The 26,005-nt window shown below is 42.1% G+C and overlaps 1 protein-coding gene across 6 annotated transcripts in view; it reads right to left on the bottom strand.

Annotated features, from left to right (window-relative positions):
• Window positions 1-26,005, bottom strand: part of LYRM4 (LYR motif containing 4) — a 151,366-nt gene that overhangs the window by 91,886 nt on the left and 33,475 nt on the right. For 3 of the 6 annotated variants that reach the window (XM_074987724.1, XM_074987728.1, XM_074987726.1), the window contains exons 2-3: window positions 17,149-17,269; window positions 16,307-16,356 (exon numbers count right to left, since the gene is read on the bottom strand). In XM_074987724.1, coding sequence (XP_074843825.1) covers window positions 16,307-16,356; window positions 17,149-17,269 — 171 coding nt within the window. The remainder of the gene's footprint in view (window positions 1-16,306; window positions 16,357-17,148; window positions 17,270-26,005) is intronic. The other 3 variants (XM_074987725.1, XM_074987723.1, XM_074987727.1) reach the window with 1 other exon arrangement.

Raw genomic sequence — 26,005 nt, 5'->3', positions numbered from 1 at the left:
TATTGATGTTAATTAAAAAAAGCACAAGATTGATTAACCTCCCAGAGGTACCATGGGCACAAATAGTCAGAGAGTAATGACCATCAGTAAGTATTCACTCCTAAGAAATGCAAAGGGAAATTAGATTTCTGGGAGACAAAAGATACTTTTGATTAAAACTAAAATCATTTGACCAGACAAGGTGAGCACAGGGTCAACATTAAAAGTACTCACAAACAAGGTGCTGTAGTATTAGCAAGAGGCTAACTGATCGGGTCACATGGTACTCTGACTAAAACATATAACCTGACAAAATGGTTAAAAATAACCCAGATCGAGATACCTGGATATTCAGTTGGCAGACAGAAACAACGGCTTGTAAGCATATGATGATGATTTGCTTGGCAGTAGTGTCTGAATCTCAGGCATGAACCAGGAACCCACAGTGCTAGGTGCTGTCGAAAAGGGAGAAAAAAGTCTCTCCTCCCAAGGGGTTATACATATTGTGTGTGTGTGCGCGCGCGCACGCACTTCACATTTACTGTGTACACACACCTGTCGTGCATACATGTACTTATCTAGCAGGCCAGGCACCCAGAACTGTTCACATTCCACATGAGAACTCGCCATTTAAATGATGTGTTTATACAGGGAGGGCTGACAGCCTTGCAGGGCCACAGGGGTGGTGCAGTGGCGGAGGAAGGGGTCACTCTGCACTCCCAGAAGGGCTGGATCCTTGGGCCAAAGGGGTGAGGCGGGGGCAGATGGCATTCCATGCTGCCTGGAGCACACTGTTCCCCCCTCTTCCCACTGGCATCCCTCCTACAGTATGCCACAACAGCACTCAGGCAGTGATTTAAAAGGCCTGGGGTTCCAGCCATAGGCAGAGCTCTGGGTCCTTTTGAATTGCTGGGCCTCAGGGCATTTCAATTCAATTCAACTGTCCCCTTTGCCCCTTCCTGTCAGTGAGCCTGTGTATATACAGTGTACATACAGGACAAAAATGTACACAGTTAATACAGCTAAAAGACACGTGACCATGACCCCAATGACCCAAGATATACAGACTATAAATGCGACCAGATTAATTGTACTCCTTTATTCTCTTCCTTTTCTTTTCTTTTTTTAACCTGCTTTTGGCAATAAGGCACTGACCTTAGGCCTTCCAGCAAGAAAAAGGGCATTGCAGCTATTTGCTTGTAATGACCAAAAAGAGCACACCCCACTAGATGCAGAGTTGTAAAGAGCAGCAATGCAGCATTACCCAGGAGATGGTGAAAGTATTAATTAAACTGTCTCCTCTTCTACAAGTTACATGGAAAAGATTCTTCCTTGGTTAAAATTTCAAAGGACAGAGACTAACAGATATTACTAAGAAGAAATAAAAGTAGAATAAACTTGTGCAGAGCTTTGAAAGGATGATTGAAACTCTTGGGCTACGTCTACACGAGCCCCACACTTCGAAATGGCCACGCAATTCAAAGTGCCGCGGCCACCTGCATGCTAATAAAGCGCTGAACATGCGTTTCAGCGCTTCATTAGTAAACTTCGAAATGGCCATTTGCGTGGCCATTTCGAAGTTTGGGGCTCGTGTTGACACGGCCCTGGACTTGTTATGTTAGCAATAAGAGAAACTAAAGCTACATCTACACTACAAGATACATTTGAATGTATTAAAATCAATTTTATAATGCTCTTTTTTTGAAATTCAATTTTGAGTATCCTCACCTCCCACAGGCTCCCAACAAATTTGACACATTTCTTCCCCATTGAAATCACCAAACACTGACTGTTGTAGCAGTGCACTGTGGAAACCTATCCCACAGTTCACTCAGCCCTGCATTCTGAGCTGGGAGCCAGGTGCAGAAGCGCTGTCCATTTCCCAGGTTCGTGCAGCTTGGGGAACCCGGGAAACTGATAATGCAGCAGCCCTGGTCAATTTCCCAGCTCCAAGAAAGCTCGGGGACCCAGGAAACTGACTGTGCAACAGCCCTGGTCAATGGCCTGGCTCCCTCAACCTGCGGGACTAGGGAAATTGACAGTGCAGCAGCCCTGGTCGATTTCCTGGCTTCCCTAAGCTGAGGGACCTGGGAAACTGACAGTGCAGCAGCCCTGGTCAGTTTCCCTGCTCCCACTATAGTAGGGAGACGAGAGCCAGGTGCAGCATGTAGCTTTGTCAGACACATATGGGACATTTGTGGAGGCTAATAAATTTGAATGAAAGACATGGGGCTTCCACACTAGCCTTTATCTGACATTTTGAACTTGAGATTGATGTTAAACCCATTAATTAATATTGACATTTTGTTATCGATATTAGGGAAGACTAAATCGAGCTAATGACATTTCCAGTGAAGACAGTGACGTTTTAATGTCAAGCTAACTCCTTTAAATTTGATTTTATCTGGTAGCGTAGATGCAGCCAAACAGAGGAATCTGAGCAATGAGTGAGGAAAAGGATTTCAGCAACTGTACTCTGGATGGACTGGAAGCGTGCAAAATGGAAGTTGAGCAGGCCAGAGAGGAGCACATCTGTTTATGTGGGAGATAAGACAAGAATAAGCATCTTTACCACAAAACCAGAGAGGTAAGGTTGTAATGATGACATGCAGGGAGGCCAGAGGTCTGAATATATAAAGAGAATGAAAAGGAAGTTATTAAAAGGATAAAACTACAAGTCTGCAAGCATAGGTGATCCAGGGAAACAATGTTAACAATAGCATGAGCAAGAATCACAGACAGAAGTTCAGTAGTGATACAAGACTGTCTTGGAAAATCTGAGGCCCTGAATAAATGCATTTTAAATGTGTTTTTGGAAAGAGCATCTTTGATCAGTTTAGGATACCACCAGGCTTGAAACTGCCTTCTTTCAGGCACCAGTTTAAATAAATACACCTCCATCCAACCAAAACGTCCCCACCCATGCCTTATCTGCCTTATCTGGAGAGAAACACATCAAGTTCCATTTTTTTCTAGCAAGGACTTAAAATCTTTAACTCATCAACTCCCCAAGAAGTGAACATACTTATAAAATGTTTTATGGCAAAATGTGTGATTGGGAGACGAAGACTAGGTCAGATTCACATTCAGATATGAATATTACCTATATTCCCCCATAAACAACAAAAGCAAATCACACTCACACCTCTTTCCTCTTGCTTACTCTTGGAAGTTGTCTTAAGCTTGAGAAATCCAAAATCCTCCCATAAATGGTCTGCTCTCCTGCAGGTCTGGTCCCTTTCATTCACCATGCATAAAAGGTATGAATGCTCAGCTTTAAGATGGACATAGTTCAACATTAGAAAACCAGCTTTACAAAGCACGAGCACCAATGCCAACACAAATATGAATATCCAGATTAAATCACTGTACAAACATAGTGAACTGCAGTGAACCCACTATCCCTCTACAAAGTTTTATATTTAAAATTGAGTTAGGAGCTTAACTTCCACTGGTTGTTTCGTTTGGCAGCTATGCAACTGAAGTGCTTCTGCAGTGGAAGGCTGGAAAGCTGTATTTATCTGTATCTTGGGACTGGATGCAGTAAAGCAAGTAGTACAAGGGAACAGCAAGCAGACAATCATACCACCACCAAGTGAAATGTCCCTATCTTCAGGGCCTATCTTGCTTGTAATTTACAAAAATGGAATGCTCCACAGATTCCAGTCACCTCAGACAGCCACTGGCCTGCTGACCAGGTGAAACTGACAACTGGTGAAATGCCAATGTGCCACTAAAACCAACTTCTTCCAGTAACACATTGCCAACTTGATATAATCATCAACACCCGTGGGATCAGCACCTGCTTGTGTCCAATGCCTCCCTCCCAATTTCCTTCTACATTTCCCTGTCCAGTGCAGAGTGGCTTAGTTTCTGTAGACTAGCTTCGCACCAATCTAATAAATCACGTACCCCTTCTCTGGGGGGTCTGCCTCTCCTATTCGAACTGTCCATTACGCCGAATACCAGAGTCTTGATTTTTTGTTCGTCGTTCATTCTGCAGATATGCCTGAATAGCTGTAACTTCTATTGCATAACCTTCTGCAGCAGGTTCTCTTTTGGCTGTATCTTCCTGTATAATTTCTCACTGGTGACTTTCTGCATCCATCCTATTCTCAGAATCTTTCTATAACAACTCCTCTCGAATGTCAATATCCTTCTCTTTGAATCTTTCATCACCACACTTCTCACATCCATACAAGGTACTGCTGAATATATATGTTTACAAGACGCTCAGCTTAATTCCTAAGCTAATTGTTTTGCTTTTCCAGATCTTATCCATCACTTTCAAACTTGCTCTTGCTTTTGCTATTCTAGTCACTATTTCCTTCTTAAACTCTAGTCATACGTCATGTTACTCCCCATATGTGTGAAATTCTCTGCATTCTCTAGTTCATTTCCATCTACACTGATCTTCCTGCCTAGTTCTTATTTCCAAATACCATTGCTTTCATTTTATCAATATTCACAATCAGTCCTTACTACTTCCCTTCCTTGTCTAGCATCTGCACTGTTCTCGCTAGCTTCTGTTTATCTTCCTCAATACCTATACCATCCACAAACATCACGTTGTTAAATGTCATCCTGTGCAGCAATACCCTTGCACCTCTTCCTTGATCTTGTCCATTGCTCCATCTAGGTGCGTGTTGAAGATACTCAGCAATATCAAATCTTCTTGTCTCGTACCTCTACTCGTTCTACACCAACTTTCCAACTCTCTGCACGTTCTCATCTTGATGAAAAGAAGATGGGTAAAAAGAACATCAGTACGGCAGTGCGAGACTTTCGAAGGAATGGATATAGTCTCGGATCACAGTCTAGTGATCGTGAGCATCAAGATGAAATTCAAGAGAAAGCATAAGATATAGTTTAAGAAAAGAAGAGAAGTGGTGAGGCTAGGCGAGGAATAAATAGGGAATGTATGCAGAGCAGCACTTGAAGATAAGATCAGGAAAGTGGGCACAGAGAAAGACCTAGAAAAGAGAGTCAAAGGGACAGCCACAGTGATAGAAGAAGTTATTGAGCAGATGGTTCTGGAAGAAGAGAAGATAAATAAGAATTGGATTACACAGGAGACACTGAAGTTGGTCCAAGAGAAGAGAGAGCTGAAAATCAGAAGGGATGTTTCCGAGAGGGTGGAACAACAATATAGGTTGAAATCCAATGAGGTAAGGAAAGCTGTCAAAATAGATAAGGCAAAATGGTTAGAGGAGCAGTGTGAGGATATAGAGAGGTTTTACAGAAAGTGTAAGACCAGGGAGGTGTACAAGATGATTAGGAATACTAATAGGAAGTGACAGCTGAAGCAGATGGCACTAAAAGATGGGAATGAAGAGGTGCTCATGAACAAGGAGAAGTTTGTGCAGCGGTGGATGAGATACTGCACTAATCTGTACAAAGCACACTTGGACTTGAGTGTCTCAGAGAGACTGATTAAAGAACTAAAAAAGATATTTTCACTGAGCATCGAGAGTGAGACTGTTATTTCGAAGGAGGAAGTAGAAAGAGCAGTGAAATGACTAAAGAACAAGAGCCCTGGAAATGATAACATCATGGGAGAAATGATCAATAGGGGAGAAAATATGATCCAGGAAATACACTGACTATATAACATAACATGGAAAGAAGAGAAGGCATGTAAGGAATGGACCGGATCTATGGTAGTGACAATATATAAAAAAGCAATCTCGTTGGAGAGTGAGAACTACAGAACGATTGCCCTAATGAGTCATCTAGGCTAGGTGCTGATGATGATACGATAAAGAGCCTGAGATGGCAAACAGAAAAACATCTAGCAGATGAGCAAGTGGGATTCAGGAAACATAGAAGTACCATGCGGCAGATATTGGCACTAAGATTGAGAGCAGAGAAAGCTCGATGAAAGAGTAAGAACATCCACAATTGCTTCATTGATTTTCGGAAGGCATTTGAGAGTATGGACCAGGAAGTGACTTGGGCAGTGTTGGAGTCATATGGAGTGGATAGCAAATTGATTTCCTCTCTCCTAAATGAGCCACTTTCCTATAGACAGTCCTCTCCCCCACACACAGTCAAATGCTCACTAACTCCCTGTAGTGGTATGTTGTTATGACTCATGTGTATCGTGAAAGTTCATAGAAGACCTAAGGCTAGCTACTGAGACAGATACATACATACGTGATAGTGCTGCCTGCCCTAAAGATCTTACCATTGAATTATAAAGGTGAGACAGCAGGTGAATACAACCGAGACAAGTAACTCAGAGATTATACAGGTCTGCATGACAGGCAGTGATCTGATCACACCAGCCGCCTAGCCACTATCAAACTTTTTTGCAGGCATCATTGCTAAGGAGAGTTTTAATGAAGACAGGGTTGCTTTGTAGATTTGACTGCAAGGGGGAAGGTGAGTAGTGGGCCCCTTATTTTCTTTCTAGCTCCCCAAATCCAAACTATTCTGCTCCTCTTTCACACCTACTACCAACAAGCTTTGTTGAGCCCTTTTGTGACTGTGTACCCTCCCCACCAGTTTAAAAATCTGGTCACCTTAAGAAGAGCAGTGGTGCACATCCAGCAAATGTTCAAATCACTCTTACATCATTATAAACAAGCTTTTAAATAATGTTAAAACTATGACTTTTACAAGCAGCTACTGCAAAAACAGTCATTTTTCACAGACATACTTGCTACAGATGTAAAGTGTTTGGTTTTTAAAACAGGCATTTCCATTGTAACACATATTTTGGATGGATTGGGTTTCACCCTTTAACTCTGGATGGATTTTGTTTTTGATGGCTGGTTGCAGGACCTAAAGCAGGGGTGGCCAAAGTCAGTGATCCTCTCAGGTGCAACAGACAATCTTCTGAAGTTCAAGAGTCCGGGTGCATCTTTCGAAGTTTGGGGTTTCAGCCCTGCAGAAGGTATCTGCTGGAGAGACAGGGCTTTAGCCTTCTGCCCGCTGAAGCCCTGAACCCCATCAGGTGCACCCCATGGAACTGAAGCCCTAGAGACTGCCCCTCCCCCCGACTGGGAAGAAGCCTCTACCCTATCACCCTGCTAGAAAGCAGTGGTGCTGAGCTCCCTCCTGTCCCTCCAAGGCCATGTGTACACTATCCAAAAACTTCGAAATGGCCATGCAAATGGCCATTTCGAAGTTTACTAATGAAGCGCTGAAATACATATTCAGCACCTCATTAGCATGTGGGCGGCCGCAGCGCTTCGAAATTGATGCAGCTCGTCACTGTGGGGCTCGTCCAGACGGGGCTCCTTTTCAAAAGGACCCCACCTATTTCGAAGTCTCCTTATTCCCATCTGCTCATAGGAATAAGGGGATTTGAAGCAGGCAGGGTCCTTTCGAAAAGGAGCCCCGTCTGGACGAGCCGTGTGGCGGCGAGCCGCATCAATTTCGAAGCGCCACGGCTGCCCACATGCTAATGAGGTGCTGAATATGTATTTCAGCGCTTCATTAGTAAACTTCGAAATGGCCATTTGCATGGCCATTTCGAAGTTTTTGGATAGTGTAGACATAGCCCAAGTGTGGTATGTGGAGAAAAGGGGGGAGTGGAGAATAAAGGGATATGGATGAGGGACTCTGAGAACAGGACTTTAACAGTAAAAGAAATGCATGTGGCTCACGAGACACAGTTCGGCTACCCCTGACCTAAAGGTTACAAAAACAGACCCTACATTAAAGAATTTAATCAGTATTACAAACATACTGTCACTTGGAATTTAATCACAGACCAAACTGCAGCAAATCATTTGTGAAAATACAATCTTGGAAGCACGAGGAGCATAAGATAGAAAGCCTAAAGCTGAACATTGTCCTGGAGACTGGAATAGGTGAAACCTAGAGAGCAGTATCACCTGAAATGTCGTATGATGTCTGTTACACTTCCCACACATTCAGATGTTGGAAATTAAACTGTGGTGACAGATCTGGGCTTTTGCATCTGTTATAATATTTCAGAGTCTCTATAACTATACCGCATGTCAAAGGAAATCAACTATTTGGTAAGACTGGTTGGAAGTAGATCTCAACCTTGCACACAATGTTCTGCGAAGGACTAAACAATCCATCTGGATTTTCATTCCAATTTATTGAAGTATGTTCAAAGTTATTCTTATTACTTCAGTTCACTTCCTGCACCCCACCCCACCCTGTTTTTCCAAAGCTATGACCAGCTAAAAGATAAAAAATATGCATACTCTTACAGTCCTGAGTTCCCTTTCAAGAGCTGTTTCTGACACCTGCACTCATTCTGACTGACTTAGCACCTCACAAACCAAATGCTTCCTATTAAGAATAACCCGGGAAACTACAGGCCAGTCAGCTTAACTTCAGTGCCAGGAAAGATAACGGAGCAGATAATTAAAGAAATCATCTGCAAGCACTTGGAAGGTGATAGGGAACAGCCAGCATGGATTTGTAAAGAACAAATCATGTCAAACTAATCTGATAACTTTCTTTGGTAGGATAATGAGCCTTGTGGATAGGGCAGAAGTGGTAGATGTGGTATACCTAGACTTTAGTAAAGCATCTGATACGGTCTCGCATGATATTCTTATTAAAGAAACTAGGCAAATACAATTTACATGAGGCTACTATAAGGTGGGTGCATAACTGGCTGGATAACCATACCCAGAGAATAGTTCTTAATGGTTCTCAATCCTGCTGGAAAAGTATAACACGTGGGGTTCCGCAGGGATCTGTGTTAGGCCTGGTTCTGTTCAATATCTTCATCAATGATTTAGATATTGGCATAGAAAGTACACTTATTAAGTTTGCAGATGATACCAAGCTGAGAGGGGTTCAAACTGCTTTAGAGGATAGGGTCATAATTCAAAATGATCTGGATAAATTGGAGAAATGGTCTGAGGTAAACAGGATGAAGTTTAATAAGGACAAATGCAAAGTGCTCCACTTGGGAAGGAACAATCAGTTTCACACGCACAGAATGGGGAGAGACTGTCTAGGAACGACTACAGCAGAAAGGGATCTAGGGGTTATAGTGAACCACAAGCTAAATATGAGTCAACAGCGTGATGATGTTGCAAAAAAATGCAAACATGATTCTGGGACGCATTAACAGGTGTGTTGTGAACAAGACATGAGAAGTCATTCTCCCGCTCTACTCTACGCTGGTTAGGCCTCAGCTGGAGTATTGTGTCCAGTTCTGGGCACCGCAGTTCAAAAAAGATGTGGAGAAATTAGAGAGGGTCCAGAAAAGAGCAACAAGAATGATTAAAGGTCTAGAGAATGAAGGAAGGCTGAAAGAATTGGGCTTGTTTAGTTTGGAAAAGAGAAGATTGAGGGGAGATATGATAGCGGTTTTTAGGTATTTAAAAGGGTGTCATAAGGAGGAGGGAGAAAATTTGTTCTTCTTGGCCTCTGAGGATAGAACAAGAGGCAACGGGCTTAAACTGCAGCATGGGAGGTTTGGGTTGGACATTAGGAAAAAGTTCCTAACTGTCAGGGAGGTCAAACAGTGGAATAAATTGCCAAGGGAGGTTGTGGAATCTCCATCACTGGAGATATTTAAGAACAGGTTAGATAGATGTCTATCAGGGATGGTTTAGACAGTATTTGGTCCTGCCATTGGGGCAGGGGGCTGGACTTGATGGCCTCTCGAGGTCCCTTCCAGTCCTAGCATTCTATGATTCTGGGAGGGCAGCACCTTATCTGTACAAGAGCTCTGAGACAGCACACAACCGGGCTGTCAAGGTCTCTGATATTAGACACAAAGCATAAAAAGGAGTCTGTTAACAATGAGTCCTATATTATAACATTTCACTTACACGAACCCTTTCTCCCACTATTTTCACTCACTGTCCCACTGATCCTTGAAATGAATGCATCTTGCCAAGCACCTTCATCAGGGCCAGGGGAAGATGGTGGTGTGAGCTGTGCATATAGGCAACATAAAATGAAACTAAGGCTAGAAAATTCCCTTTTCAGTAACCAATATAGTACTAACTATGCTACATGTGTCCATAGGCAGATAATATTGTGGAAGACATCTCCCTGCTCAGAGTAAGCAAGAAATGAGGGTAAAACTTTTTCTGGATTCTGGCTTTCCCTCTACTCTTTATGCAGTTACATATGGTCTGTTTGGGTTCCTGCACGTGATTGTGACTCATGAATGGTACGGGCAAGTCTCCCACAATGGAGGAGGGGACAATGCAGAATGACTACGGAATCTCACGTGGGAAATCTACAAATACTTCTCCAAAACCTTTGGTAGCCTTTCTAAACGCTTCAATTGAGATCACAGGGAGCATCAACATTCTGTACATCCATAGGGATTAGTTATACAGGGATACATGCAGCTCACAGAAGCACAGACAGCCTCCCACTTTTCCATGTCCTCAGCCCTGCACTTCACAAGCCACAGCCACTTAGGGGCATCTCATCCCCTGCTTCCTGCTTCCCTATATAGTATATAGACGAGCACGGCTTACTCTCTGTTACTATTCAACACGAAAACCATTAGTGACACTTTAGGAACTTGATGGCTTGATAATCCAGCCAACAACCTGTGAATGGTTTTGTTTGTCCTGTAAGTCCAAACTGTGGCTGGTTCCAGAGAGACATGTGACCATGCCAAGTGATACTGGAATCCACCCTGAATCTGGTATTTGTCCATGGGGAATGGGAGGCTAACAAAGGATTCATGTCCTGGGGAAAGTCTGCTTAAGGAATGGAAATCAATCAGGCTTTTGTCTTCAGCCTTTCCATTTTAAGTAAGGAATACACATTCCATGTAAAAAATTTCTTAGTGTATTAGGATGAGATGGTGTGTTTTGTTTGTTTTGGCTCAGTAATGTGATCACTTTCCTCCTGGAATCACTTAAATCCTACTTTTTATATTAAATAAAACACTTTTGTTTATTACCAAGCACAATGTAAATAATTGTTAGCTGTGGGAAATGACTGCTGTTCACATCTCCCTTTCATTGATAAAGAGGGCAAACTTACTAATTTTTAAAATAAAAAAGCAGTAAAGTAGCACTTTAAAGACTAACAAAATAATTTATTAGGTGAGCTTTCGTGGGACAGACGAACTTCTTCAGATCATAGCCATACCAGAACAGATTCAATATTTAAGGCACAGAGAACCAAAAATAGTAATCAAGGTTGACAAATCAGAAAAAAAAATGATCAAGGTGAGCAAACCAGAGAGTAGAGGGGCAGAAGGGAGTGGGGGTGGAGTCAAGAATTAGATTAAGCCAAGTATGCAAACGAGCCCCTATAATTACCCAGAAAATTCGCATCCCGGTTCAAACCACATGTTAATGTGTTGAATTTGAGTATAAAAGAGAGTTCAGCAGCCTCTCTTTCAAGAGTGTTGTGAAAATTCCTCTTCAGTAAAACGCAGACTTTTAAGTCATTAACAGAATGGCCCACTACAGTAAAATGCTGGCTGACTGGTTTGTGGATCAGGAGTGTTTTTGTCTGTTTTGTGCCCATTAACTCTTTGTCTAAGAGTTTGAAGTCTGTCCAATATACAAAGCATCTGGGCATTGTTGGCACCTGATGGCATATATGATGTTCGTTGAGGAACATGAGAATGTGCCTGTGATTCTGTGAATAACCTGGTTAGGTGCAGTGATGGTATCTCCGGGACAGGTATGTGGACAAAGCTGGCAGCGGGCTTTGTTGCAAGGAAAAGTTCCAGGACTGGTGTTCCTGTGGTATAGACTGTGGTTGTGGGTGAGAATCCTCATAAGCTTGGGAGGTTGTCTGTAGGAGACCATAGGCCTGTCATCTAGTTCCTTCTGGAGTGTGGCATCCTGATTAAGGATAGGTTGTAGGTCTTTAATAATTAGTTGCAGTGGTTTGAGTTGGGGGTAGTAGGTAATGACAGTGGTGTTCTGTTCTTGGCTTTTTTGGGCCTATCTTGAAGTAGCTGAACTCTGGCTAGTCGTCTGGCCCTGTTGATTTGTTTTCTTATTTATTTATTTTTTTAATTTCTCCTGGTGGGTAAGTCAGGTTTATGAATATTTGGTAAAGATCTTGTAAGGCTCTTTTCCACACTTGGCTTAATCTAATTCTGGACTCCTGCCCCTCTACTCTCTGATTTGCTCACCTTGATCATTTTTTTTCTGATTTGTCAACCTTGATTACTATTTTTGGTTCTCTGTACCTTAAATATTGCGTCTGTTCTGGTATGGCTATGGTCTGAAGAAGTGGGTCTGTCCCACGAAAGCTCACCTAATAAATTATTTTGTTAATCTTTAAAGTGCTACTTTACTGCTTTTTTGTTTTGATAGTACATAGACTAGCATGGCTTTCTCTCTGTTGTTAGTTTTTGCGGTGTAAAACTTGTATACATATTTATCTGGGGGCTTGGTCCTCTTTGTGGGCAGTGTTCCTGGGTGTTCTCAATGGCCTTATAATAGCGGAGCCCTCCCAGAACCGAGCTGGTTCAGTGTCTGTGTTGTTCTGTTGGGGACTGTTGCCCCAACTCTGTGTCTTAGCTGAGGGAAATCTGACCTTGTGGCCCAGGAGGACAGGGTGGTAGGGTGGTCCAAGGGGCAGGTTGGATGGCTCAGTGGCATGACCAACACACAGTGTAACAATCCCCAGAGGACCTCTGTGAGCCATCCTGTCACATTTGCTACTTAGCAACAAAAGCACGGTCCATTAGAGTTGTCATAGCTCACTCTTCTTACTGTCTCATTCATGTGTCTACAAAAGGAAAGTGATCCAATTCAAACTATATTAAAAAGGGGATTTGTCACTATTTATCTCTTCGTTCAAAGCACAGCTATACCTGGAAGACAAGGTAGCTCTAGCCTGGCAAAGCCTCTCATATTACTCTCTCAGACGTTTATGATCTATAGTTGGTCACCCTGCAGAGAATTTTCTGTATAAATCGTCAGTTTGGACTACTTGAAAGAAGGAGCAAAACCAATGAGGTGTTAAAATCTTTTTACTGAAGGATACTCCAGTGATATGACGTTAAAACAAGAATGATTGGCTCAATAGTCTTCATATCTGTTGGGAAATCCAGAATAATTCTTTCATAAATGAATAGCTAACAGACTAAAGCCTTCCAACTTCAATCTAAGGCTAAAAAAGTCCTTTATATGATGAAAACAACAAATAACTGATTTTATGGATTAAAATAGGCATTTAAACAAAACACACTGGTCCAATAGATATTTCCATTTTGGTACAGTAAAAATCAAAGGCTGTTGCGATACCATGAAGAAAACTCGCTAGGACATGAACATACAGAATACAAATGAGTTTCCAAAGCAGCTTACATAAACTGCATATTTAAATAAGATCAATATTTTTTCAGGGAAATCTCTCCGATCCCCCTCAAGTTCAAACAGTAGTAACCGTTCTTTAGACAAGTCATGGGACCATAAATAGAAAGAGTTTGATAATTATGTGGCAAAAAACATGTCATACAAAGGATTTTACATTAACGTTATCCTGCTCTTCTAGAGCTAATGTTCTGCTGGCATTTACAGCTGCAGGTTTTCCACTCTTAGTAATGACAATATAATGGTCACAGTCTGCAATACCCTTCTCTGCTATTTTCACATCAGATAACAAGAAAAAAGCTCCATACCATGAACTATGGGCAGAAAAGAATCTGTGGATGAGCTTCCTCTCTTACCCATCTTATTTTCAAAGAAAAAACAGTAACTAGGAAAGCACGGGAAGACAGAGGTTGAGATTAATACTACTCCATACTTTTTAGATTTATCAAGTGTCTTTTAAAACATTCAGGAAAATCCAGTGGTAACTGACATAAAACGATAATGGTCTGTCACAATTTCACATTTCCCACTAGACTTATTCAAATTGTTATATATGAACCTTATACTTCAATGGTCATTTTGATGACTAAACCATAAATTAGCATGTAAATTTGATTTCACAGTAACAACAAATTGTCAGCAAGTTGCAGTATTATTTAATTTCTATTGACATGCAATGAAAAAGTCAGCAGTACCAGATGTGCTACATCATAATAATTACTCAAACTTACAAAAATGCACACCACATATAATATTTGCTTCATTGCCTTTGTGCTTAAAAATAAAAACAATTCATATATGTTTTAAGGTTGCTTTTAAAAATAAACCCATTATTTTCTGTCACTTCACTACATTCATTAAACTGTTCAATTAAAATAAGACTGAAAATGAACACTCAAGATGAAAAGAGAATTGTGAAGTCACTCAAAAATTGTATTTTTTTCATGGAACATAGGATTGTAAGTGCAATACAGAATAGAAAAGACTCTGGGTCTCTGGCAATTTTACTCTAACTACATGTACTTTAGGACAAGGCAGCAACTTGTTTCTTAATATTTAGAGCTTGCTTTATAGATGAAGTGCTGACAGTACTTATGCATATCATTTGTTGAGCAAAAGAGTACTGACAATTACTTTGCTTCCTTCAAAATACATTTTTCATTTGGTACAGCGTATTTCAGCTTCATTTATTCCAAACATCAATATTAAAAGCTCCCCCTGCCAAACCCAAAGAAATCTCTGAAATTCACCTGCTCAACTCGTACCTTTCTACTGGATTATGCTTTTAAGGAGAAGCCTCACCACATAACATCTGCTATTAGTTTACTCCAGTAAAAATATATTTGTATGTAACTACACATATATATACATCCTTTGATAGTCAGGCTTTGAGAGCATCCACCCTGCCTGAAAACAGAAAAAACTAAAAGGCTGATAGCAAAGAAATGCTCATATAAAAATAACTCTTTAGAACTAGTGAAAATATTCTGTATTTACAGCAATTTCCCCTTCCATTTCTACAAAACCCCCTGATTTTAAACATATTTTCTCATGACATTTTACACTAGGTGAATTCAAATACAATTGAATTAAAGACTTTTTAAAATCATCAGGTTGGGGTAGAACATGAAAGAAACCCTTCACAGCATTTTGCAACAGACTTTGGCCTTGCCATAGAAGATGTAACACTGACCACAGTCATAACAAATTAACTAACAAAACAGAGAAACAGACATCTGATTTTCTGATATTGTAGAAGAAAAAAATAAAGATCTTTACGTGATTTTGCTGATTCAAATGCATTTAAAATGATGGGTATCGAACCATTACAAATGAAAAACATTTTAAAATTTAAATATATAGAGGAAGATTTTCAAATGTGAAAAATCAAAATTGAAAATCAGTTGGAGCTGATTGCCTATGTGTCCAATGTGCCTTTGAAAATTTCCCCTTTTAGGTGCAATTCTGCCTTTATATGCCTGAGCCTTTTTCACTGGGATTTGCATGTCCGTATCTGAAGGTAAAATATGGCCCTGGAGTATTATCGCTTGATTGACAATTACAAGCTTCTCATATTAATTTAATTATTTTGTGAATACTTCAGATTATAAAATGAACAAAGTTAATGGATAAAAATGGTTCTGTTGATGTCATGACAACAGTCACTGTCATGTTCTGAGTAAACTACAGGCACAAATCTTTTTATAGATAAAATACTGGCTGTTCATGTCGTGACAATGTCACTTAAAAATATAACAACTGCATCTGCTATGGGCTAACTGCAAAAAGCAGCCTATTATTTTACAAGCAAGAACCAAAAGTGGCAGTGGGAATGTAGGAAAGAGATTAAACTAACTTCCCCCACTGTTAACTCTTCTGCTCCTTTCTTCTTATGGCATCAAAATGGCCAACCCATTTTGTGTGCTCTTTTACAAGGTTAGAGAAAGAGCTCCTTTTCCTTTCTCCACCATGCCAACACACATACATGACCCAAGGCCCAATTCTGCAAAGACCCATTTAATTTTGGAGGACTGGTCAGATAAATAACATATGTTTGATGAACAGGGCTCAGAATCAGGAGAGTCGGGTTTTATTTCCAAGGTCTGTGACAGACATACAGCGCTACCTCAGACCAAATCGTTTAGGACCAAATCTTGCTAAGCATGGTCTCTAAATATGACTGCCTCAATGTGAAGCAGTAAGATGGACCTGAGCACTGACCTTCCATTTAGATTAATGACAGCTGGGTCCTAGGTGTATCAAGTTGATGACCTAAATGTTAAGGCATCCAAAAATCAGAAGCCGCATTTGAATTAGTTGCGGCTTGCTGACACCAAGCTGCGGGTCGTATGAGAGACCCCCCACCACTTCATATGCTTTCAAAGACCAAACTGGCTTTCAGCAAATAACATCAGACATATTCTTCTCTTGTTACTGAATGGTAAATGATTGACACCACTTCGCAAGCAGTCTTTCAGCTTTTTCACTTAGCACTGTCCTTTGGCCCCATAAAGATTGCAGCCTCAGACCCTCCCAACCTGGGAGAAATAAAGGTGAAAAAAGAACCTCACCTTCCACTTGAAATAAAAACCCTTCTAGCCTCTTTCCTTGCAGGGAGACCCTTCAAAATGTAAACAAAGGTAAAACAACCATGAAGATGGAAAGAAACTGGTAAGAGAAGGTTTATTTCTGAAGCAAGAGGGTAAAGGGAAGTTAAAAATACAGGTTCTTAACATACCTTATGTATAAAACTAGCCAGTTAAGTTTGGTGTGTGTTCCAAAGAATCATCTTGCTACCCTCCCTAGCCCTGTGGTATGAACACAATGGGCAGGAATTATCATCTGGGTGCAAAAAATATTTTCACAAACTTATTAAAATGTTAGGGCTGGCTATGCTTCCACTTCCAATCCCTGCTGCACTGCGTGTCCAATTGGGCAAAAACAGAGTAGGAGGCTTGAGCTACTGGTGCTCTGCTGAGCATATTACCACGCCAGTGAAGAGGAAAGAGGAAAAGAGGGGATAAGGAGATGCTCGTAAGACAGCAAGAGAAAACACAACAGTGGGAAAAGTAGAGCAAAGGAAAGATGAACATATTGCAGAATGGGACTGAAGTGCTGGGGGGATGAATGGGGTGGGGCGGGGAAGAGGGTCAGCAAGGGAGTTTTGAGAACAGGATGTAGAATCCCATTAGCATTAATGGGACTAATGCTTAAATCCTTCCCATCAGGAAGAACTGAATACTATGCCAGTCTACTCCCTCACTCTGCCTCCCACCATTTGCAAGCAGTAATACTGTACAGGATCTCTCTCTCCCGTCTGTAAACTGGTGTGGGACTTACACCCTTACGGGAGAACATATCATTCAGCGTTTTACAATCCGTAAGTAAAAGAGATGAATAAAAGTATTCTTACCTGTCGATGAATAATCTCTAGGTTCGTTCTTGCTTTATGCAGTAGTCTTTGTATTTCTTCTGAATCCTGTATATGTTTGTTTTCTCTGAAGGCATCTCTTATCCTCCTGATAGCGTATGTTCTAAACATTATCACAAAAAGCATCCATAAATATCTGGGCTTTGACATCCAAACCCTTTTTAGTGTTTGGCCACTTCACTAGGTGCTGTTGACAATATTTACAAACAGCTGTACACACTAATAATCCATATATCTGCTTCAAACTTCATATTCTCTCTCTCTCTGTTCAGGTGAAAGCCTACCATGTCCTAGCATAGGGGTGAACAAACTTTTTATGTTGGGCCCCACTCTTCATCCTTGCAAATAGCAGGGCCCCCCAACTCATCTAACCTAATCCAAACCAACACAAATTTTGCTTATGTTCATATGAAAAACAAAACAAAACAAAAAAGCAAACCCCCTTTGGCATGCGTAAGAAAGTAAGTTCATAGAATGTAAAAACTTTATTAATCAGTACATACATGTGAATACACGTACTTAAAAACAGTAACATATTTCACCATTTAGTGAGATGGATGAGCCTGAAACCCAGGAGACGATTGTGTTGCACCCCTCCTTATGCAGTTTCATGCCCCTTCCAAGGAAACTGCCTCCCACTTTGTGTACCCCTGCACTAGTAGACACTTTAAAGCTGTGATTGGGGTATTTATCTCTAGAACCAGCTTTATTATATCTTAATGTGGAAGAAGTGTGTGATTCATATAATTCAATTTTCTTAATGTGCACACCATCTTTGAGATGTGTAAACATTTCTTTATTTCATCGGTTTGGAAGGTTATTCCACTTATGGCAGAATCGCAAATAAACTGCAGAATTACTCCTCCACATACCCTTGCCTAATGTGTGAAGAAAAATATGGTGGTTCCATCAGTGAAAACAGAATAATTAACAATAACAAGAGAAACACAGAAACCCTGTATGTTGTCTAAACTTTCTTCATCAACCAGGGTTGGGATTTTTCTAAAGTACAACTACGTGGAAGGATTTATCCCTTGCTCTCTGATTACTTGTTTTTAATACCAAAGGTCTCCTTGTAACAAAATGAACAGCCACAAGGTAAGTCCAATCATTTGTTCAGATATCATTATAGTGTCTACTAGGGCAGGAGGGCTGTGCCTGTTATTGCTGCTAAGATGCGGCATGGCACTAGAAAGAACAAGCCTGAAGTAGAACAATCGTACTAATGCCGTTGGATGCAAGTTATGAGTGCTCCAGAACACAAAGAATTTCAATTATCTGTTTTCTTGTCACATCAAATACAAAAGTGATTTGAATCAGTGGACTGATTCTTGTTCCTAGCATTCCAAGGGTCAACAGGCACAATGCTAACCCACTACATATAGTAATCTGTAGCCTGAAAGTCAACAAAGGTGAGCTGCTGACTCAGCCATTCAAAAAGGTGTTTTATTTTTCTCAGTGTGCATTTTACTTTCCATTTAAGGAACCCCTGTTCCCATTAACAGGTGGGAAGGAGGACATGGCCTCCACCCTCACAAGGCAACACAGAAAAGTGCCCAAAACTTCAGGCCCCATTGGTCTCAGAAACACAGATTAAAATTCTCTCCGTATTTAAAAGCCAATAAATAATCCTTGTACAATATGTAATAAATCCCTTTACAAACACTAGATGGATTTCTCTTTTTAAAAGAACATTCCCAATTGACTAGCACATATTTTTATTAGAGGCCTGCTGACAAAAGTATCAGATACTGGCTAATACTATTCAGCTGTATTTGTAGTTTACACAATTGCTGTCTATTTCCATGTAAAATACCTCACATCAATCAAAATATTTATTTCAAACAAACATTTTGCACAGGAAGAAAAAGCCAGTGGAAACCACACCAATACTTAAATATTTTCAAACATTACTTTTCAATGGCATACAAGCGGGAAATGCAAGATTCATGTTCAATATAAAACTGTTGGAAATCTGATAATTAACTCCTCACTCCACCCAAAAATATAGCAAAGCGAATCTCTTAAGAAAGATAAGTAGCTTCCCTACCATACCATTAGATGGTGCCATCCAGCTCTCAATGCAGCTTCCATGAGGTAAGTGACATATTTCTGTAAGAGCTTATAAATAATACATTTCAATCAAAGGAACCAGGGTGGCTATGGAGTGCTACCCTGCTGCCACAAACCAGCAGATGGTGTGTGCTTTTAATTAGGGCCTGTTCACCTATAATGTGACACGGCTGTGTGTGTAGTTAATAGAATTTATTAAATATGGAAGCTCATTCTTATTTGCAGCTGGTGTCCTGAAAAGATTTTGAGGGGAAGCTGATTACTTATTCTGGGGCAAACACAACCAAAAAATGTTGAGATTTAGTTTAATTTTGTTGCTCAACAATGAATGACTTGCTAAGGAAAAAGCTCTGTATCCAGAGCATACATGTGTTTAAATACATTCTGTTTCATGAAGGGAAGGAAAAATCTATTCACTGGTTTGCTTGGAATGGCTAACACATACTTTCTATGCATTTTTAAAAACCGGTGTTTGCTATCCAGCTTTTTTCTGTAAACACTCGTGTGAATAACTCTACCAAGGTGAGTAGTCCTACTGACTTTAATGGAACTAATTGCACGTTTGTCAGTTTGGCCTCGGATTGCTTTTGCTCTTTTATCTGTAAAATGGAGTGATTATCCATTCCCTAGTATTTTCACGCAATACAGTATGGTTGCAACATTGGCAAGGGTTTGGTGTTGAGAACCCTCGCGAATGTTGAATTCTGCTGGGGCTCAGAAGGAAACTCCCTGGGCCTGCTGCAGGTCCCTGGCTCCCAGAGCTGTTCCCCGCACCACCCAGCATCACTCTCTCCCTGCAGACACAGGTGGCTGGGGAAGCAGAACTTGGCGGGCTCCCAGGCTCCTGCGCTGTGGGTGGCTCTGGGCATCAGTGGCGGGGAGGAAGATCCCAGCAGCTGGGCCATGGTGAGCAGCTCAGTGTTTGGGCTGGGCCCCCAGCTGGGGGCAGGGCTAGGCGTCCTGCTCTATCAGGCTGGGCTGGGGACAGTGGCTGCCACTGCTGTGAGTAAAATGACCATCACTGTGGCGGGGGGCACATTGGTGTAGCTGGAGCTGCGGCAGGTGCTGGAACAGGACCCCCACCTGGCCCCCTTCGTGCCTGACTTCCAGCACAGGTGCCATGGCCCTGCACCCAGGCCTTATCCCCACCCTGCTCTGCTCCGCCTACAGACCCGCTGGGGCCATTGTGTGCAGGGTCCCTGGCGCACTGTGCGCGGGGGGGAATCCTCTGCTTCCTCGCCCCTGTCATGTCAGTGACCCAATGTGGGTCCCTGCAGTGGTAACTGTGGCTAGCAGGCTGGGAGAAGAGCTGTTGGGAAGCTTGCTCCACCTGCCCACCCGCCGAGCCTGCCACAGGAAGGCGAAACTGACTCTCCCAGCTGTCTGCAAATAACTGAATTCGTGATTGTTAAATTCATGAATGTTGTGATCTTCCTGTACACCAAACACAGTAGTCTAGAAAGAAAATTGATGTATTGAAGAACTGGCACAACAACTCACAGTTGCAGCCTGAACATCATGCATGGCAAGAAACAAACACGTATGGGAAGCAGACTTGAGTAAAGGATGACACAGTGTAATCTTTTCCTTCTCTAGTTTCTAAAAGCCTGTAAATCTGTTAGCTGCCATTTTATATCCCTGTCCTGCAAAGACTGAGGCTTGGTCTAGCTTGACCTTACAGTCAACTGTAGATAACCAATTCTAGCTGCGGCAATTGCATAGCTAGAATCCACCTATCTGCAGTCCACTGTATGGTCTGGGTTCACTGAGGGAGGTTGATAGAAGCCTTTCTCCCATTAACCTCCCTTACTCCTTGACAGAGCAGGAGTACGGGGGTCAACAGCAGACACCAGAGAGATCGATTTTGTGAATCTTTACCAGATGTGTGAAACTGAACTCTGGGAGATCAACCCTTCGCCTGGTAAGTGTAGACATACCCTTATGGACATGCTTAACTGTAAGCACTTGAGTACTTCCAATTAATCAACTGGATGACTATCATAATTAAACACGCACCTAAGCTTTTGCAAAATTGGGATCAAACTTATATGTGCAAATAATACCTTTAATAGGAAGACAAAATGTTATTATTAAAACTTTCCATACATTCTTGGATGGAAAGTGCTGTCTCCCAGGGCACTCTACAAAAATTAAAGTTAGTGTCACGATACCTCTGCCAGGTACAATACTGATGAAACTGAAGTAGAGAGTTCAAGTGAGTTGCCTTAAGCCACACATGAAATCTGTAGCAAAGCTAAGTACACAACCTGGATCTATGAACATCCAATTCTGCATGCTAACCCTAATCTCACACTTTCTTCCTTTTTGGGAGGTAAAGGAGAAACATTCCGTTCTTCCAAGATTTGTTTAGAAAAAAAGTTAAGATATATTTTAGGCCTTCTTAATGTAACATCTTCTATAAAAGATGAAAACTGATTGTTTTGTACAGCCTGTTCTGAATTTTTATTCCTGTCTCATGCTTCTTGGTTTTAACAATGCTCTTACAAAAGTCCACTAACACCATTGTGACTGCAGTACCACTGCAGGTCTCTGAACAAATGAGTCCTCTTAAATTACAGCTACATACATGGTGTATATTGCATGAAACAAGAATATGCAGTAACAGGAGGAGCACTTGCCCTCTCTTGCACACACTTGTTTTTCTCTTGAGAACAACTGCTCCAAGGAAATCCCTTTATTTGGCTCATAGTGAGTTGAAGACTGACTACTGATGATCATTACACTGATTCTCAATCTAACCAGTATAACACAGCAAAAAAAAAAATCACTGGTGTTCTCATGCACAGAGGCTAGAGTATCTGGATATCCCTGTAATAAATAATAATAAAAATAAACTCATCCATGCTTAATAGTGATTTGCAGATAGAATACCTTATACCAGTGGCTCCCAAACTTTTTGGCATCACACCCTCTTTTTGATTTTTGACAAACACTCAAGCCCCCTCGACCTCTTCTTCAGCATCATCCAACCCCTCTTTTAACAAAAAATTCAGTTTGTATTCAGTTTCACATTTTGTGGTATGAAATTTGAAATTTAAAACAATTTCACAGCAGTGGTCTCCAACCTTTTTACACCCAAGGGGCTTGTCTGCACTACCACCCTCCTTTGAAGGGAGGATGGTAAGTAGGGTGTTGGGAGTTTACTAATGAAGTGCTGCGGTGCATACGCAGCACTTCATTAAGCAAATTCCCACCCACGGCAACTTTGAAGTTTCAAACTCAATCTACTAAAAATTTTGAGGAGTAAAAGGGACGTCAAAGTTGCCCCGGGACTTCGAAGTTGCTGTGGGGGATGTGGGGGCGGGGGGGGGGGGGGGGAATTTGCTTACTGCGTATGCAGCGCAGCACTTCATTAGTAAACTCCCAACAGCCTACTTACCATCTTTCCTTCAAAGGAGGGTGGTAGTGTAGACAGCCAAGATCACCTTTTAAATGTCAGGGCAAACCCCAAAACCTCACCCTTTTTTGAGTTCCCCTCCTCTCCATCATTTGCTGTCCCCAGCTCTTACTCACTCTCACTGGGTTGAAATGGGAGGTGTGGGCTCTGGGGTGGGGATGAGAGATTTGGATGGGGGAAGGGGTGAAAGGTGCATGCTCTGGGAGGGAATTTGGATGCAGGAAGGGGTGGAGAAGGGGCCGCTGGATCAGGGAGGAGAGTGTTGGGGGCAGGTGGAGTGTTGGGGTGCTGAGCAAACCACAGGCTTGTGGACGTGAGGGTGCAGAAGGTCAGGTTGGGATGTATGAGGGGCTCAGGGCAGGGGAGTTGGGAGTATGTTTGGTTCAGAACACAACTTTGCGGTGTGTGGATTGTGCAGTATTGTTGTAGCAGAAGACTGGGGATGTGAGGGGTTCAGACAGGGCTCCGGTGTATGATAGGCACAGGACTGAGGTATGTGGGGGGGGGGGATGCAGGGGTGTTACGATGCTGTGGCCAGATAGTGGATTGGCCCCAACTGTGGACTTGTTGGTCAGGCTTCATTTTTAAATAAAATATGTCCAACACAAATGTTTCAGCATTGTCTTTATTTATGGGAGTGGCTTGGAACCAGTTTGGGTCAGGGGTCACTGACCCAAAGAAAAATAAGACAGGGACCACACAAGTGAGATGGAAAAAAAACCAAAAAAACAAAAAAAACCAAACAAACTTCCAAGTCCCCCACCCCCACCCCAAGACCCACTAATGGGCCCCAAATGAGACATCTCCCTCCCTTGGCACCCCAGCCCCATTGGGGGAGGGTAGATAGGACTGAGATAGGGGTGGGATGAAGAGTCTGGGTGGAAAATAGGGTACAGGAGCCAGCTGGGTTTAGGTGTCTGGCCAGGAGGCAGAAGCAGAGTGCTAATGGAATTCTGGGCAGTGGGGCAGGGTACTTATGTGAGTCTAGGCAGGGTACTCATGGGGGTCTGGGCAAGGGGAGGGGACAGCTTCGCTGGTACCTGGAGGTCCCACAGCTGCACTCCAGGACCGGGGTCTCAGGAACCATGTGCGCTGCTTCCCCTCCCAAAACAGCTGGTAAGTTTCCTGAAAAGCCGGGTCTGTTACCTGCTGGCAACTTCCTTCTGCCTGCTGCCTTCCTGCACAGGGGCTGTGAGGGGGCGTAGGAGCTCCAAGTCTATGCCAGCTCCAACCGCTCAAGCAGTATGTGGCTCCCATGGGGAGTGAGGAGCAGGGAGTGCTCTGCCTGAGCAGTTGGAGCTGGTGTGGACCTGGGGCTCCTACTCGAACCCACAACCTTCATGCAGGAAGGCATCAGGAGGAAGGAAGTCACTGGTGGGCACAGACTCAGCTTTTCAGGAAATGCGCCGGCTGTTTCGAGAGGGGAAGCAGAGCATGTGTTTCCTGAGATGCAGGCTCCAGCTTATAGCTGCGGAAATTCCCCCAAATGCTGCAGGGAGTTGATGCTACCTCCATTTTTGCAGGAGGTAATGCAGGAGTGGGTTCTTTCTTGGGGTGGGGGAAATTAATAGGGGGGCTGGGTCACCTCATGCCCCCCAGTTTGGGAACCTATGCCTTACACCTTTTGCTCTCACTGATTCAAATGGTTCTTGCAATATGTGCTACACTGTCAGCCTCAGCAGATGTGTTTCAAAAATATTATAGTTGCTGTAACAAAAATATAAAGCTAACTGCAATGTAACCTCTTGCATTAAAATTATCATAACAGGTTTTCTGAAACCATCACAACAAATTTACACAGAAGGTCAGCAGAAAACAAACAAAACAATATGGAAGAAAGAGACAAATTTCATCCAAAGAAACTGCTGAAAGTCTATTCTAGGGCTACATCTGCACAAGAAGCCTCTGTCAAAAGAATTCACTGTCCGAAGGGGTTTCCTAGCAAAACTTCTGTCAACAGATTGTTTCCACACATAAAGGCATATTGAAAGAGCAATCCACTCCGTCGACAGACAACAGTCAGACTGCCCATCCCTCTCTTGACAGAATGGCTGACTGGAAAGTCTGCAAACAGGGCTGTCCGGCGAACCGGAAGCCCTGTCTGTCGACAAAAGCATTATACCTGAATGGGGAGAGGTATAATGCTGCCAATGGATATGTCGGGTTTTGTCGACAAACAGTCGACAAAGTGCATTTGTGTGCTGATTTGCTGCAGTTTTTCCTGACAAAAGCCCAGTTTTGTTGGGAAAAGACTCTCGTGTAGATGTAGCCTAGGTAAATTACCCAAAGGACAGAATTTTAACTCTCTTGGTATATTTTTCATCTGATATTTCACAAATACCATCTAAGCCCTTTTGTCAACAGCACTATCTATGGGGGGGGAGAGGAATGAGAGTGGGGTGGGGCACAGGATAGTATAACTGCATTGTTCAGGTGTGTGGAGCTATGTAGTCATACTAACATAAGTTTGTGGTATAGACCAAGGCAATGACAACTGTCCATGAGGCAGAAATTGCACTGTCTCCATCTACCTCCCATCCAAAATGTTTCGCTATTAAAATTGTCTCCATGAGACCATCATGCTGACATTCCAGTTCTTGTACTTAGGTACCACTGAAACCTGCAATCTTGCTAAGTAAGCAAAATGCAACATCTGATATTATCCAAATACAGTCTGATTAAAGTTCAGTCTACTGACACTTCGGTACAAAATGAGATTTTTTCACAATCTAAACCAATTTAGCAGAATCAGAGGGTAAATGTATGGATCTATCATTTCAAAGAACTGAGGCATCTCAATCTAGATGTGCTTTTATTGTTTTAACTTTTTTTACTTATGCAAAGCAGCAGTGTCTGAACATATTTTTTAAAAAAAAGCAACATCAAACAATAGAATGGCTTGTTGCTTATTTCTATGACAGTCAGACTACGAGGAGTGACTCATGACTGTCAAGAAGTAGGATGGAGACCTGAAACTGGTGTGTGTTTTGTAATTAGATTTTACCAACCCCACTAACCATTATGAACTCCTAAAGCACTCGAACAGTCTTACCCTGGAGTCACAGACAATTTCCGTGGGTATTTCAGTCCATCTTGCCACCCAGGCAAACTGGCCTTAAGTGATTTGGGTGGCTATCCCAAAAAACTAGTTACACTTGTCAGGTTAGTTTGTGCCTTATCTCTCACCAAAGACAATGCTTGTCATTATTCCTGCAATGAGTAAGTTTCATAGACCTGAAGAAGAGCTGTGTGTAAATCTGAAAGGTGTTCTCTCTCAAAATTTGGCCAAATAAAAGGTATTACCTTACCCTCCCTGTCTCTGTAATACCCTGGGACTGACAGTTACAA

Source organism: Carettochelys insculpta, chromosome 2, assembly GCF_033958435.1.
Source record: "Carettochelys insculpta isolate YL-2023 chromosome 2, ASM3395843v1, whole genome shotgun sequence".
NCBI lineage: Eukaryota > Metazoa > Chordata > Testudines > Carettochelyidae > Carettochelys > Carettochelys insculpta.
Note: the sequence above shows the minus strand (reverse complement) of the source record. Positions and strands in the feature narration are given on the sequence as shown.